The following is a 17322-nucleotide window of genomic DNA, read 5'->3' on the forward strand; positions in this document are numbered from 1 at the left end:
ATAGTGAACATTTTACCAGCTAAACATCAGCATTGTCACTGTGAGCATGTTAGCATGCCGACATTTGCATTTAGCTCACAGCACCACTCACAAAGCTGCTATAGTAGATACTTAAGTAGTCCTGTTTTCATATAGTTTACCCCTAATGCTACATTGTGTAAGTGTATGAATGTTATGTCTAACGTGGTAAAGAATCAAATGTAAAATAGTCAAACATGCATTAGTCTTAGTTTCTGTGTTGCACAGTGGGTAAAATAATGGCACTAACACTGTTAGGTCTAATGGTTTAGTCTCCACTGAGAGCCCAAATGGCGCCTTGGAGGGAGTAACCCCCCCACAAAAAGCAACATTGAAAAGATGATGCAGATGTTTTTCCATTGTTGTTGAAACAAGGTATAACAAGAGAAGCCTTATTTCATTCCAAACGTAAAGTGACACACAGGCTGAAAAAGACTAAGACTTCTGTTGTCTTCAGTGTCTGGGAGCTGAAGGGAAACAATCACATTCCATCAGGGATTATTTAGGGACATATGTGGGAGCTCTTGTTTCTCTTAGACCTGCTTTATAAGGATGTATGTCAGTTGTTAGTCTGTTTTCAATGTTTTCACTGTCTCCGAGCCAAAGGGAGAAGTAACAACACTGTGGTCACAGTAATCCACCACAAGTCCAACCAAAATAAATGGTTTCCCAGACACAGAACTGGCCCCGTTATGCTATCAGCAAGATCTACTTTTAACTTTCTCTACCTTTTTTTTTAAAAACTTTTTTAAAAAAGTCTTACTATGGTGCTGTCATGGTGTTTTTTAGCTGTGCTACTCAGAGGACACACAATGAAACAGTGTTCCCTTTTCTCTGGATTTTGTTTACGTGTCGCTATTTTACTTGTATGCTTCAAGTCATTGCTCAAGCTGTGCATCACCTCCTGCGTGGCAGAGGATATTCCTCCCAGGAAGACACTACAAGCCACTGCCTGTCTAATTTTAAATCTTTTGTCAGTGTGATGCAGACATATGCATACCATATGTTTACTTGGAAAGTTTAGCAACTTCTATATGCCTTGATGTATTGGAATACATAGAACAAATTCCCCTTAACTCTTGTGTGAACTATTTGTGTGAACTCACCTGTCGGCTGGTGACAGTTGATCCCACTAAACAGGTCTGTGATTAGTGGAATGTGTGTTTGATCTCAACTGGGTCTGTGCACAGATCTGTTATTAGCCTCGATGTTTCATCTGGTCATTGTAGAGGTAACTATTAATTCACACAGGGCATGGACACCAACAAAAATGAAGTACACGTAAATCATCAATATTCTGAAGGAAAACTAGAAAAAGTAGAACAAGAAAGCAAGACTGTATATAGTAGAGTATATAAAGGTTATAGTACCTGGTACTTTTTAACTAAACAAGAGTCCCATTATTTTAAGGGAATATGATTAAAGTGCTAAATATGCATTAATATCCATAGCAATTTTCCTTAAAATGTATTTGTTAGTTGTAAGCGAGTACTCCAGTGATTTAGCATTGCAATCCTATTAGATTAACATTGTTAGATTCACAATAGACAGGTTCAAAATGAATACGTTCTCTCTTTCTTGTCAAAACCTTTTTCACATATGCAGTAGTCCTTGTAAACAGACTTTGATATGTAACATCAGTGGAGCTCCCCTTAAACTTATTTGGACCAGTGTTGAATAGACTCCCCCAGCCAGGAACAAAAAGGAAGATTCAAGACAATAAAAACAAAATAGCTGAAACTTATTTTCCCTGTTTAAACAAGTTTAAACAATTTGTTTCTTTGGGCCACAGATAACATCACAAAAGAAACGGTTTCACTAGAAACTCCAGTGTTGACTCCCATTTCAAAAACCGCCGTCGGACGTTGCTACAGTTGGTGTCTTTCAGGTTTGGTTTTCCCACTAAAGTAATCAACAAGTCCTACACGTTGGGCTTTCCCACAGCTTTATGCCAGCACTACGCGAAAACCATCCAATAACATCCAAAGTCCAATCAGTTGATGAAAGGTTGTCCCAACACCATATTGCAGCCAGATCTGTCACCCAGTTAATAAACAGACAAATAGTGAAAGCATGCCCCAACATCCAGCTTTACTGGCTGAGGTTATAATGAAATGTGTCTGGATGAGATTCAAGCTTCAGTGCTGAGACTCTGAAACAAGCCAGAACACATTCAAACGGTCTCTCCAGAAGCTTTCAACACACCCTGCCGAAGGCCTGCTAGACAGACAGCTGACACCAAACTGTAAACTCCACGCTAAAGAAAACATCCGTCTAACAGTGTCATGCAGACATTTCTTATGTGCCTTAAAATAGAACACTGTCTTTACTTCAAAGGTCCTGTAAAGATATTTTCTCATTCAGCTTCTTACTCTGAGCAGTGAGTATTTTTTGTGTTTCTTATTTGGAAAAAGTGATGTCACAATTTAGCAACAGTGTGATGACAGGGTTTTTTTGTTCATGTTGCTGTCATTCCAACCTGATCAAACCATACCCACACAGTCAGGATTAAGCACTATCTTAGTTTTAAGTGTTAAACCTCTAATGAATACACTTTAAGGAGGTTTTTTTCTTCCAAAACTAACATTGACTATTGCTTATTTAGTCATAAATATTTAATTTGAAGAAAAACTTTTGAGTTTGTCAGAAGTTGTCAGGGGCTTTAAGAAAATAGTAAAACTATCAAAACAAGTGAAGTTAATAAGCTCAGCTACAGATAGTGAGCCTCAGAACTACATGGCCTGTGAAGATGAAAATTTTTTTCAGTGTACTACACCAGGCCACCCTCAACACTCTGTCCACTAATAAAAAGGTTTGCTCAGCGGTTATTTTTTGGGCTCAGATTCCCAAAACTACATTGTATCCACTAGAAGCACAGTAGCATTTCGGTTTTACTACCTGTTATGATACTGTCATTTGAAAATTAATTTTAGAAAATACTTACTTATAATGAAAGGCTTTGTGCTGTACTTTCCTGTCAGCTTCACTGTTCAGATTAGCAGCACAGTTCCTGCTTTAGTGAGGTTAAAAACAGTTGCATTAAAGGACCAGTGTGTAGATTGCAACTAACTGAACACAACGTCTGTATTTAAAGCCCTGGGAATAAGAGCGGGCTGTAAGGTGTGGAGAAGAAACTATAGAGGCCAGTGTTTGGTTTGTCTGTTCTAGGCTACTGTAGAAACAGGGCTGTCCAACATGGCGGACTCCATTGAAGATAAAGATAGAAACGGCTCATTATAAGGTAACATAACACAACTAAATGGCAAACACTGGAGAGAGACTCTGTGTTTGTCACCAATCACATACACACAAATACACACTTAATAATGCTGTGCACAAGCATGTTTAATGCATGCACACACATATGCACGCGCCACCCAAGTCTAGTGGAGGATTTTTTGCCTGTCTTCTCTATTTTCTTTGTGTGGACTTTGTTCATTGTGGCACCCGGCTTCTCCCCACAAGATATTAAGTTGCTCTTGTGGTTTGGCTCGGTGTGTGTGTGTGCGAGTGTGTGTAAAGCTATCACAAGGCATCCAGCACCCAGGGCCGTGCTTTGATTGAATAAACACGATACAGCGTTTTTGACACGCAGAGGCCCATGTTGTGCACACACATGGATGGAGTGTGATAAGCATCAGCGGAAGTAGACAGAGAGGGAGAGGCGGAGAGGAGAGGGCTCGACAAGAGAGAGGACTGAGGGCGGAGAGTAAAGGAAGAGAGGGACAAGATGAGAGACAGTGACAGACAGATGCAAAGATAAGAAATGACAGGATGTACTGTTGGAATATTGTTTTCTGTCCTCACACACAAAGTGAACATGCAGGACATTCACACTACACTGCAGGACATACTGTGAGCTGACTCTTCTGGTAACATTGTCTCCTTCTGCAAAGCTCACATGAAAACTAGCTTATGAACTTAACAAAAAGGAAAGTTCTCCTAGCATTTGAAAATAAACTGGCAATGAGTAAGAATTTCAGAGACATACTGTATGTGATGCAAACAAACACTGTTTTGACACTGTGGCTTTAAGAGATCCTTGATGAGATGAACTTATTGCTGTGGTTTTGGCTATTTAGTTTGGTTTATTTTGGCTACAGTTCTATAGACTGTAAAAACTGTGTACCTACCAAAGTAATTACTGAGATGTAGGAACATGAGCTTGCTTAGACAAAGTCAGACAGAGCAAGAAACAAGCAGTCAGACAATCAGAGGTTGTAAACGGGTCAACAGGTTTGTCAGAGTATCAAAACCACTTTGCATGTGGGTACAACTAAAGGTGAAATGCCATCAGTGATTGTACAGGAAAACTGTGCATGCAAAATGATGTTAAGTTCAGTAAGTCAGTCTAGATAAAAACTTAATTACCTTTTGCCCTCTCTACCAAATTAACAAATATGATTGTCGGCTGTTAGCTTGGTGAGCACAATATTATTACCAACATTATGCTGATGATGGACAAAATTAGGAAAACAATGGCCAAGTTGTCATAAACTGAAAACTGAAAACTACAGCCATGCTAGCAGCTTTGCGAGGACCATATGTACAAAATTTCATGGTAATCCGTCCAATGGTTTTTGACATATTTCAGTCTGCATTATAATTGCCGACGAACTGATAAACCAACCAACCGACCAACATTGCCATCCCTGAAGCCATGCTGCTATAGCTAAAAACAAGACATTGTGCAAATCCAAAAAACACACACTGTCTTTCACTCTTGAGACTAAAGTATTCTTCATAAACAAACAGTTTATTACCAAGTAGCCACTCAGATCTAGTTTGGCTTTGCTGTAAAAAACCATATTCCTTCTGCCAGGTATTTTTCTTATAGAGAGAAATGTTGCCCGTGCACACTTCTTTCATGGTCAGACAGATAATTAAATAGTGGCTCAAGGGCACTTCAGTAATAGGAAAGAAAGAGCTACACTCATTCATTTCCTTTAGTCTGATTCTCCGTCTGGTTCAGGGATCACAAGATTGCTTCTCTGAGCTTGAGGCTCCACCACCTAAATCTCAACATCAGTCCCGCCCTGCGGTGTCTAACAGAGCTGTTTTAACATTGACAAGTTGATGCTTAGTTGGTATAGTAACAAGATACTGTGTCTGATCTTATACACACCCAAATCCAACATATCCGATGTACAGCGGTGGTGTTTTACTTTTGTCACGTTAAAATGGCAACTGACACTGGTCTACAATTTTGCCAATTGCAAAGCGAGGGTGTGTGTGTGTGTGGTTAGTAACAGCTGCGAGGCTCCGGTCGGCAGGCAGCAGGAATGGCAGGCATCCATTCTGAACATTCCTGAGGACCAAACACTTTCACCTCAGGAAAACCACTCCAACACTACACAGACTCACTGCTGTGGAGGAGCTCTTTGAATTGCTAAAACAACATCTTTTCTGGAACAAGGTCAAGGTTGAAATCGATGATAATGCGATGAGAAATAATTGGCTGTGGAAAGGTTTCACAAGCTCAAGAGTTGTGACATTCTCTGGCCAAGACATGAGTAAAACCCTTCATTTATCTAAATGCTATAAAAAGGTTGTGTGTGTTCTTCTGTTTACATAAACTTCTTTTCCTGTCTTGCTCTGTTGGTCTAAATTCTGGGTCATGGTCCTGTTTCAGGGTGGGGCTATTACATGGAGGTTTAATTAAGAGCCTGTAATGGTCCACTGAAACACAGATCACATCAGTGAGTGTAGTTTGGGAGATAATCTTTGCTGCACTGCCTGGCGGTGATATAAAGGAAGAGCTGTGGGATGGGAGTACTTAATACTGAGGGAGATAGAATAAAGAAAAGAGCACTACCTAAAAAAACAAAACAATATTCATCTACAGACAAACTAATTAAAAAGAGATGTTAGCTACATGTTTATAAGCATGATGTGTAGTTAAGTCTTTAAGTCTTTATTCTGCATTCCTTCGGAGCATTGCTTGTGCACATCCTCAGAAATGAATGATAAGCCAACTAATCCTGTGAACGGAAGTAGTCATCAGGATGTGAAGACAGGTTAGCTGCAGACTGACGAAACCACAACAACAATGGCTGGAAGGTCCCCAGAGAAGATATTCCGGTGTCGGCCAGGAATCATTTGGCCCCGATCTGTTTCCTCCATACTGGAATACATTTTGTGATCAAATGTTCCAGAGCTTTTGACTGTATTCCACTGTCTGGTCAGGGACCGGAACTTTAATTCATGATATATTTGTGTAGAAACTACAGCCCAACCAATATGGGTTTGTGAAGCCGATACTGATAATGGTATTTAGGAGTTTAATAAATCCAATCCCATGTTTCCACCCACAGATTTTCTTTTACATCAACACAAAATATGAACATACAATCTTGATACTAATCCCTTAAATATGTTTACTCATCGATAGATCAACCTGGCTGATTGGTTGTAGAAACATTACAGCTCTGAGTGGTGCAACTAAAATGTTGCATTACGTTGCAATCCCTTGAGGTATAATTCCACATGTTACACCTAATATACATGTTTATCTGTTATTTAGCCAAAAACATGTTGTTATAGATGGAATAAATAAGAAATTTCAGAATTGACCGGTATTTAAAGGGAGAGCGGGGTACAGTCTACAATAGTCTAAAGACTACAACCCGTTCTAATTTACTGTCCACTTTCTACAGTGACCTCAGAATAACCTGAAAGTAAACTCATAGCTTTTCTCCCACATGGCATCAAAAGGGAGGTGGGGCAGAAAGACTTGTACTGTGTGTGTGTGTGTGTGTGTGTTTGGTACTAGACCACGTATCTGTTTCTCACACTATTTCAACATTGTGAGACGGTGAGGCACAACGCCTCGCCTGCATCTGCCCTGAGGCTGCTTCTGTCTCACACACTCTCAATCCACAAACACAAACTCATCTGGTGCAAGGAGGATCAAATATTTTACAGTTTACCACTGTATAGTCTGTTCCTCAGTGTTATTGTATGGGTTGTGTGTTTTTTTTTGTGCTCAATTATTGTTAGTGTTATATTTTGTTGAGATGTTGTTTGGCTTTTTGAGCTTTTACTGTGAAGTTTTAAGTTTCCTCAGTAACAGCCATCCAGATATGGAAACAGGCATTCCCAAATACTGGCGAGATTAACAGATAAGTGTCTGATTCTCCTCTCCTCTTCTCTCCTCTCCTCTCTTCTCAACTCACATTCATTCCTTCCTCTTTTTCTTCTCTTCGTCTCACCGATTCATCTCTTCCACCGCCCATCATTTGTCCTCCGTCCCTCCCAGTGTGTGGTAAATCTCATCAGTGAGCTCCAGGAACAGATGTGCAGGTTTCAGGAGGAGATCAGCACTCGTATCCAGGAGAAACGGGCCCTGGAGGAGAGGGAGGCCCAGCAGGGGGAGCCTGAAGGCAGCCAAGCCCAGGGCCACAGCCCTCAGGTCGGGTCAGCTGGCTCAGACCTGAGCCCGTTTGGCTCTGATCCCCGGATGCACAATGGAGGACAGACTGTACACGTAGGGAGACTTGATGGATGAACTCATCTTCCCCTCCTTCCCCATCATTTCTTCTTCTTCTTCTTCTCCTCTCCCTTTTTAACCAGTCCACACATCACCTGGTATTTGGACATTTCCACAGAATCAAACTAACAAGCTCTCTTGTAGTGTGTCTGTGTGTGTACTGCAGGATGTTGGGGTCACACTCTGCTATGGTTCTTGCAGATGTGGGGACTTTTGATTGGTTTTCCAAATACTTCCATACATTTGAGGAGTTATTAAGGTTGTTGAAGCTGAGTCAGTAGCCAAATAGTACAAGGAAACAGTTACAAGTAGTACAACCCACTGTAATTGTTTGCAGGTAGATGTTAAGGGAATAGTAAGTTAGAAACTCCTCAAGTATTTGAAGCATTTGGAAAAACATATTTCAGCCCCAATCTGGATTTTGTCTTTATGAATCCTGTCAAATTGGGTTTTGGACCAGGCGTGTTTTTATTTGATTTGATCTGGTTTGCTTGCATGACACTGGTTCCTCCCTCTACTAACAGAGTTTACATCTGTCCGTTTCCTCCTACACTGACCAGGTGGATGGGTCATGTAACTGTTCCTGTAATGATATTTAATGCTATACAAGGTTTCCCTCGCACAATGGCACTGTGCGGCTGGCAGATGTGCAGCCTGGACAGCTTTCAGTCTTGCTCTGGGTCCTCAGGTTCATCTTCTTCCTGATTGTTGATAACTGCACGCTGTGGTATCTGTTACAGGAGGATCATGTTTACTATATTAACCACTGTACTGTCCAGCCCTGGAGACCTTTTTAACTGCACTGAATGTGAACCTGATGTTTGAATACCCTCCCATGTATATGTTGGCATGTGCACAGTTCAGTAATGTTGTTGATTCTGACATTTACTGTGTTTTAAATCATTTTTCAGAATAATTGTGCACAAGTAGGTGAACTCACTTGCATGACTGTTTACACTGCTGGGTCCGGCTTTGAAAAAGACATATGAGGTAAAAGATGGTGTGTTTTGTTTTTCTCTGCAGGATTTGCTACAAGAAGTGAAGCATCTGAAGAGCAGAGTGGAGGAACTGGAGGGAGAGAAGGGCCAGTATGAGAGGAAACTGAGAGGCACCAAGGTACTTGTTAAACCAACACGTAGCACATAAACCAGCCAACCTGAACTGGTTACACATATATAAATGTAGGTCATATGTTGTGTGTTTAACACTGTAGATAAGGAATATATATTTTTACTTTGTATCAGTGTTACAGATTCCAGCGGTCTGGATGGAAAAGTGAGTTGGTAATGTGCATTGTACTTTACATAACTGTTGCAGAAAAATGTAAATAAATACAGCTGCAGGGTTAATGTGGGCTTGTTATAGCAGGTTTTTATCAGAGCTTACACAGTAATGTACTGTAACTATAGCCAGCATCGCTACCATCATTATAACCACAGACAAAATGCTCACACAGATCCAGGGAATTATAACACCAGTGTGTTTTCATGTACTGGGACTGTACTGTGTAGGGATATTTAGACATTTTGGCCGTGAGATTGTTTTTGTCCAACAGATACTGGTTTTCTGATGCTGATACTTATATCATTATTTGGGAGTTTAAAATATGATAACTATATCTCAGCCCATAATATATATTTTATAAATAAAGACATGATATAGGAAAAGAATAATATTTTTTATTGTAAAACCATCTGCTCTCTGTTGGACAAACTTGGACAAACTAACTAAATTACCTTAAACCTTGTTTGACATTTCTGTACTATAATATACACTGAAACAATACATTTGCAGTAAACCAATATCGTAAAGTAAAAGCTTTAAAGGTGCTGGTAGTTTGATTTTTTGGCTCTGTTTCCAGTCTGAGTGGTATCAATCTTCTCAACAAACTCAGCAAGACCGTGAGAAAGCCTGTTTCCCAAAATGTGGTTCCTTTAAGTGTCCTGGTTACAGTCAGCTTTTTGTGTACACTAGAATTCTGGTGTCCGTATTCATAGTTGGGGGATTAGAGAAACCATTCGAAGCGAGATTCCTCCTGGAGAAAGCTAATTCCATGGCCGTATCAAGGTGGGTTTATAGGCATGGGAACATATCGTTATACGCAGTTGTATAAAAGGAGGATACCATTACCACCATCCATACAGCTTCATATTCAGAATATTTCCACAAAAGACTGAGCTGAAGATTAGAGTGAGTGTAAGTCATTCATGGCTAACAACCACCTGAGTGTAGATGTCACATGACAGGAGGCTGATTAGAGTAACATCTAAGAGGAAATGACATGCTATTATGTCATGGTACAAATAAGATAGCAAAATAGTATACTGAGATTTTGTCATGTGGACAATATGAAGTGCAATACAGTGTGATTTAACCTTTTAAAGTTATAATTTACTGTAACATTTATTTAAAGGTTAAAAACACTTTTCTACATGTGTATTCTTTATCTACTTTTTTATTGGAGCTTTATGAAGCTTACACTGAGTTTAAGTATCCCCCATCAGTCATCCTGACATATTTGGCATATTTGGTATTTTGTAGAACTCTGAAGTCTGTGGAAAATTAGAATAAATTAGAAATTAAAATAATGGTACATGAGTTTGAGTAAAATGTTGTTGCAGAACGGGACTTTACAACAATGGACCAAAAGGTTTCATTAATATCTTGATTAAAATAAAAGCATCTCTTTCCTAACACATTGTTATTGGTTCATTTGAAGGTGGTCAAACTGACATTGCTTTCTCTGTGCTTACAGTGCTTCCTTCCTCCTCTCCCTCCTTCACTCTATTAACCCCTCTCTGCGGCTCGCTCTCTTCACTTGTTTTCCGCTCTTCTCCTCTTTCTCCTCATCTCTCAATCACCCCCCGTCATTACCCTCTTCCTGTGTCTCTGCTCTCTCTAGCTCTCTATCTCTTATTCTCTCCATGTGTGTTACCAGTCGCTCATGACCCAGCTGTCCAGCCTCAAGCTGACTGTGGAGCACACACAGCTGGAGAAGCAGCACTGGGAGGAGCGCTGGCGCAGCGCACAGGTGCCTCCTCTTCCTCCTTCTCTTCTTCCTCTCCTGCCTCTTGCTCTTGTTCCTCGTCGCTTCTCTGTGTTTGCTCCTTTCCTCTGATTAGAGTCCTTTTACTAATTTCCTGCCTCCCTCCTGCTTTTCCACCTCTTTCCCACCTGTGTTCTCTTTTTGCACTTTCCCCACCTCCCCCTCTTCTTCCTAATTTCCTTATTTCGCGCTTGCAGCCCTTGTTGTTTCCTCCTCTAGATTGTCCTTGTTTTTTTTGTTTGTCTTGTGATGGCTGTAACATTTGTTACAGATATTCAAGTAGGAAGGAATGAGAGACAGTTAGAGACAGATTTAAAAAAAAATGTATACTAAAATATTCAGATTTCAGATCTGACTGTCTCTCCATTTCTGTCATTTTGTTTGCATGGGTACTGTAAATCAGTATGACTGTCATGTGTATGCATCAGTTGTGTGTGATCTTGAGTGTTTATGTTAATATTATTCTGATTAGATTAGTATTGCTCCCTCCTTTAAAGTCTACACCAGCAGGCAGTGAGGTGTTACCATTGACAGATGCTGTTCAAACAGAGCTAACTATCATGTTTGCAGGCTCTAGTATTTAGAGCCCAACGTACCAAACTGATGGACATAAATGGTATTATTTAGCAATATGTATATAGGAAACATGTCAAACTAATGGCCATATTGCAGCTCTGCAGTCTCTTTGAATTATTTTTTGCCTTGGCCAGCTTCACTACTCTATTGTGCTTTGTCTTTGGTTTATAGGCTTTTATTGTGAGGGAGCTGCAGAAGGTGTTAAATTTGCATTTATAGGATACCACCGTTGTAAACATGTCTGTTTTCTGCACACACCTGTTCTCTGACACCTGTTGTCTGCAACTGTCGTTCTTTGGCAGCTTTGTTCCTATTATGTGTTATTCTTTTATCTTAAACTGAGATTAGGTCATAGACTAGTTATGAAACAGAGTTCAACACTGATGCCTCTATACGACGCACATAAACAAGTAAGATAAGATGTCCACAGGGCCCGCCAAAATCAACGCAAAATGAAAGTTCCTTGTTGCTGTTTCAAACTAGAAGCAACTATAGTCTGGATCTTTTTCCCCAAGTGCAGATATATACTTATAGTGTCAACTGTGTGTAGATATGGAGAGAACTGGGGTGTTTTTTTTTTTAAATTTCTACAATTTATTAAGGCGGTGCTAAAAATAGAGGAGGTGAAAAAAACGTGGATATGCAACAGAAGGTGGGCGGGGGATTTCAACATATGTAACAATAGTTGTCTTTAGGTGTGTATTCCAGTCATATGTGGCTCAGCAAGCTTAGTCATGATGTAATTACCTAGCCCTCATTTGATTGGGCTTATTCAGTACCTGTTTTATCTCATTGACAGTGTATAACTAGTGTACAGTGACTCACACCTGCATTCTGTCTAATGACCAGCAGGATGAAGCTCCATGGGCTGCAGAAAGAAGTCTGATAGTATTGAGTCTTTTGGAGAAATGACCCGACTTCTAACTTGACTTATTGGCTCAGTATACAGTTTCCTAATGAGTTTATGGTCTCAATCTCTAGTTTCAGTCTTCTTCCATACAGAATGGTGTTCATTTAGTAAATAATGGTCTAATTTAGAGTAAAATAGAGTAATATAGTAATAAAGCTGGGTATGCCTCAGGGCATGGCTAACTTGGGATTGAAGTCATTCTCAGTGAGTCCTTCCAAAACTCAGATCACACTGTCCACAAACCAAGGGTGACACCACGATAGGTTCATACTTGGTTTGTCTTCCCAGTGTCTAAGGTCTGTGTTTTCAAGAGACAGACTTGCATTATCAATAGCTCACAGTGTCGTCTAATATCATTACCCAAGTGATTTGACAACAATTCACACCTCATTGAATGTGACCGGTCGCTCTCACGAGTGGGATGATACATCGACATGTAAATCACATATAGAATTTAAATTCTGAGCCTGACCTGAAAAATACTCTTGTGTTTAAGAGGACGCTGCAAGTCCAAGACTTAGACTTAAAACTCCTCATAACTCTTGGATACCCACTGACCTGGAAGTTCAGTTCACAGATATGTACTCTGCCTTCCTCCACAGGCAGAAATCTCAGAGCTGCAGCAGCTCCTGGCCTCCAAAGATGCTGAGATCGAATGCCTGCAGACCCAGCTGCTGGCCAGAGGTGGTACTGCCAATGACAACGCAGAGAGAGGTACACACAGCTGACAGTCTGACCAATCACTTCAGATCTACATCTGTTAGTGCGGATGTTTGCGTGAGAGCCAGCGATATGCATGTCTGTCAACTCCTATTACTGTAACATCTAATCAACATGTCCCTCTCTCCTCTGCTGTATACTGGACTTGTTTTTGACTCTCTGCTGCCCTCTGCTGTAGAGGAGGTGTATGTCAAGCAGCTGATTAACAAATGTAAGGCTTGGTGTGCTTTTGATGTGGCTCTAATTTTCAACCAAACTCCTCTGCCTACATAGCCGCTTGACAACTCGATTTCTCTGTTTTGGTCATGCTGTGTAACTTCAAATATTTGCTCATTGTGCTTTTAATTCAAGTCTTAACAAACCTGAAAGATAAAAACAGCAAGTGCTCACTTTAAATGTTTAACTGGTAGCAGAGTGTTTGGTTGAGATCGGACCACAGCTGAGCTTTAGTTTGTGTTAGTCGTGGTAAACATTGCAGCTTCAATAAAAGTGCAGTACATCCTTTCAAACCTTCTGGTTGGCAATGCAACATATTTGGAGGGTATTATACTGCTTATACTATGGCCACCTTCCAACAAAGTGCCATTTAATTCAAATTTTGAGTTGTTTATTTACTCATATGACTAAGTTTGACCTCAGTTTTCTGTTTTAAACATCATGAAATATAGTTCCTACTACCCTAGTTCCCAGACCTCAGGATTCCTGTCGTCCTGTCCTGTTTTGGTTGCATGTACTCTTTGGTCCTCTCTTCTTTCCCCTGTAGCAGTCCCTCACACCGCACAGGCTATTACAGTAGTTTCACCTTAGCTAGCCTTGTTTCAAAAGTCCTCTCTTTCCTCTTACCATTAAGACTAACATAAATATATCAGAAACATTTGAAGCAAACATTTGCATGGCTCCGATTGAGAAGCTATTTATCTCTTTTGTTTTACTGGTTTGTTTTGGTAACATAAATAAAACTAGTTTTTTTAGCTAAGCCCTATTGTCGCTATCTTTACCTAAAATGTAATGCTTGTGCATTAAGAAACTGAATCAGAACTGAGAATTCTCAGTGGCCTCGGTATCAGTGCGTATAAAATTGAGTCTCCTTTGGTTTGCCTGCAATGAGCCCAATATTTTAAAGGGGTAATCCAGCAATGTAGTATATTATACCTCCATTAGAAGTTGGGGCTGACCAGACAAAACAAAATTGATGCAGCAGAAGCCAAAATATCCTGATGTTTAGTTTTTAGTACGGTTCAAGCTCCAGTGACACTGCTTCCTACATTCCCCACAATGCAACTGATAGCATCGTTTTCATTAGACCCTCCTTATGTTTGTTTTTGTTAAAAATGTATAGTCTTAGCCCTAGCTGAGATAACCCTGATGACATCACGATGACATAAGCAGGGTTATTGTGGCAGACGTGACAAAGACATTAAACAGCTGTATTCACAGGCAGAGTAGTGCTAGTGAACTCACAGTTAAGTGTACAATTGTTGGAATTCCCCTTTAAGATACATGTATTTGAAAGGATATTAAATCTGTCCCAGGTTTGTGTGTATGTGTGTGTGTGTTCATATTGTGTTACTTGTAAAGGCATCATCTCTATATGAAAATGTAATTTATGGAATGTTGTTGTTTTTTTGCTGGTATTGGCACCGTTCTTATACACAACATCAGTGCTGTCATCATGAGAAGCTGCAGTGTTTGTCCCAGGTGATGGTGTATGGGCAGTCGCGCTGTCAGTGCCTATTTGTTTTGCCTGTTTATTCATATTAGCATGGCTGTCATGTCTGTCGCCAGCATTGCATCTGGCACCCATCATGCCCCGAATTTACAAGACATGAGGTTACAGAGAGTCCAAAATAACATTTTAATGCCTCGTTTTTTCTTTGTTAGACCAGGAATACCAGAGGTTGAAGGTGGGGATGGAGTCTTTGTTAGCCTCAAATGATGAAAAGGTAAATGTACACCACTGCTGTAATGAGAGTTTTCCGGTTTGTTTTAATGAAAAAAGGGGCCCTGTCATTTTACAAAATGCTAAATATGTGTGTATTGCTGATAACAGGATCGACGTATAGAGGAGCTGACCATTCTGCTTGGCCAGTACAGAAAGATGAGGGAGGTCATGGCACTCACACAAGGTAAGAATTATGTCATTTCTTTCTTGAAATATAAGTTTTGGATGAGCTACAACTCAGAAAATACTGCACATTGTTTTTTTCACTCCTTCCTATTTTTTGTAACGGTGTTGTGCTGTCTAATATTGTGTTTTTACCAACCAGGGAGTAGTGAAGAAGAGCTGAGTGGCAGTTTAAGACTCCGAGCCATCACACACAAAGCACACTCTGATATCCTCAGGTCAGAGGTAAGATGATGAGTATACAACCTTTATTACAACCTATAATTTCCACTGATGTTTTGCTTACAAGAACTGAAAAACCAACATAATGTTTTCTCTCTGCATAGATGTCATCAAGAGGGTCTTCTCCACTAATGTTATCCTCGTCTCCTTACCAGCGAGAACTAGACTTGAGGTATAAACACTCAAAATACACATACACACACGTCTCACAACTTTCTATTAATCTTCCCCCTCGTGTGACATTTGTTGCAGTATCCAGAACTCTATGGACACGTCGCTGGTGTCCACTGGGGATACAAGCCACTTTAATGGATCCTGGTAAGTTGAAACTTTCTGTGTGTGTATTACTTCAGTTGTCTACGTTGTCATATGGGTGCTAAGTCAGCAGGAATGATATGATGGCAGATCTTTTCTTTTTTCTAACTCTGAAGTCTGTTGTTTGTTTCCAGGCACCGGAGCAGGTTGCTGTCTAGCAGCCTTGAAGAGTTGCAAAGTGGATCCTTACAAAAGGTCTGTTATTGCACCTCAAATCAGTTGCCTACTGCTACTGACTGACTTTGATAATACGCTCATCTAATCAAACTAATCCAGCCTGCTATATTTGCTGCTGCTGCTTCTGAAATACCAGATTTCAACATGCACACTAACTTTGTTCTTTTAATGTTTAGGATGATTACTAACCTTATAACTCTGGCTTTGTCTGTCTGTGTGTGTGTGTGTGTGTGTGTGTGTGTCTGTGCGTGTATGTGTGTGTGTTTGTGTGTTTTCTTTCCTCTCTCCTGTGTCTGTGATAATGTAGGCTGTAGAGATCCAGCCAGTTGAAACTGAATCAGACGTAGGGGCAGAGGTACTAATCTGCTGCATGACTTAACACAACTTAACCTTTTCCTAACTCCCAGAAACACACACACACACACTATATTACTGTTTATAACACAGCAGGGGTAGAGTCCAGCAGAGGGTTTCTCTTATGAAGAGAAACTAGATAAAACTAAGTTTTCCATTCCAGTTATACAAGTACATAATGCAGTCAAGGCATGCACGCATGTACCCAGACACATCCCTACAAATTTAGATCATTAACCCATAGGGTGCTTGCATCAACTACAGGTTTGCTTTTTAAAATACAAAAATGGGATTTTATTTGTTATCGTATCAGCTGGGGGAAAAAAATCCATATTGTGCATCCCCACTAAGTGTGTCTTGAGCCTTGTGTTGTACAGCACAGAGAGTGATGTAATGCTCCAGCTGCCCTTTGACCTCTTGTTCCCAGTGTGACAAGCAAAGTTCACAGCTGAGGTTTCCCTCTGAGTAAGAGGGAAATATGATCACAGCCTTACACTCATTCACACACACACACACATATTCTTTGCTCCACAGATGCTCATGCTGCACACACATAGGCAAACACATAATCATACTGTGTTCATAAACACACACAAAGACCCACCTGAAGTGGCTGTCAGTAGTGCTCGGCATCATGGTTGCCTCCCAGCTGTTTCTCTCTGCTGGCCTTTCTCCTCTTATTCCTTCAGAGCCCCGCTGACTTTGATGCCTGCTCAGATACTGGCATCTTCACCCTCCAAAGGACACTCTGTTATGCAACAGGGCAAAGGAGCAAAATCAAATTATGACTCCACTGTTAACTTACCAAAGACATGTAAATGGGACTGACCAGCCTGTATAGAGGAAATGTGATATGCTATAATAACTTTACAACCTCAAATAAGAGTGTAGTAGTTTGGATGTATTTAAGCTGTGATTTGCCACAGAGTACCAGAAGCAGAAAGGCAAATGTGTCCACTTGTTACGATTAAGGTTAACTATTAAGAAGAACATTGTACTAAAGGCTAGTAGGCGTCTCTTTCCATACTTTCATCACACATTATGGTAATTTATTTGAAATTGGGTTCTAGAGCAGACTAAAAAAGTAACGCACTGTTTTACTTTTTCTATTCTGCAGAATCCCCACCTGGAGCTGAGCAAGTACCAGACTCTGCCGGGGAAACGCAGTAAAAAGAGCGAGCTGAGGACCGAGCTGAACGGCGACAGAGAGGAAGACGGAGAGTATTTCTCTCCCGTCCACAGCCACGAGCAGGACTACAGCCTCAGTGAGTTTCTACATTGCAAACCAACAGGGGACATATATAGTCTGTTTCACTGCCTCTGCAGCCGTCTGTCAGACTTTGAAAAGATACTGTAATTTTGATTATTTT

The 17322-nt window shown here is 40.5% G+C and overlaps 1 protein-coding gene across 2 annotated transcripts in view; it reads left to right on the forward strand.

Annotated features, from left to right (window-relative positions):
* ppfibp2b (PPFIA binding protein 2b) overlaps positions 1–17322 on the forward strand; it is a 79555-nt gene that overhangs the window by 50595 nt on the left and 11638 nt on the right. Inside the window, exons 7-17 of one of the 2 annotated variants that reach the window (XM_035664570.1) lie at positions 7277–7504; positions 8531–8623; positions 12642–12753; positions 14641–14702; positions 14810–14885; positions 15027–15109; positions 15211–15278; positions 15359–15424; positions 15556–15616; positions 15906–15953; positions 17070–17217. In XM_035664570.1, coding sequence (XP_035520463.1) covers positions 7277–7504; positions 8531–8623; positions 12642–12753; positions 14641–14702; positions 14810–14885; positions 15027–15109; positions 15211–15278; positions 15359–15424; positions 15556–15616; positions 15906–15953; positions 17070–17217 — 1045 coding nt within the window. The remainder of the gene's footprint in view (positions 1–7276; positions 7505–8530; positions 8624–12641; positions 12754–14640; positions 14703–14809; positions 14886–15026; positions 15110–15210; positions 15279–15358; positions 15425–15555; positions 15617–15905; positions 15954–17069; positions 17218–17322) is intronic. The other variant, XM_035664569.1, reaches the window with a different exon arrangement.

This window comes from Morone saxatilis, unplaced genomic scaffold (assembly GCF_004916995.1).
Source record: "Morone saxatilis isolate NCDOM2014 unplaced genomic scaffold, NCSU_SB_2.0 Contig2, whole genome shotgun sequence".
NCBI classification, from domain to species: domain Eukaryota; kingdom Metazoa; phylum Chordata; class Actinopteri; family Moronidae; genus Morone; species Morone saxatilis.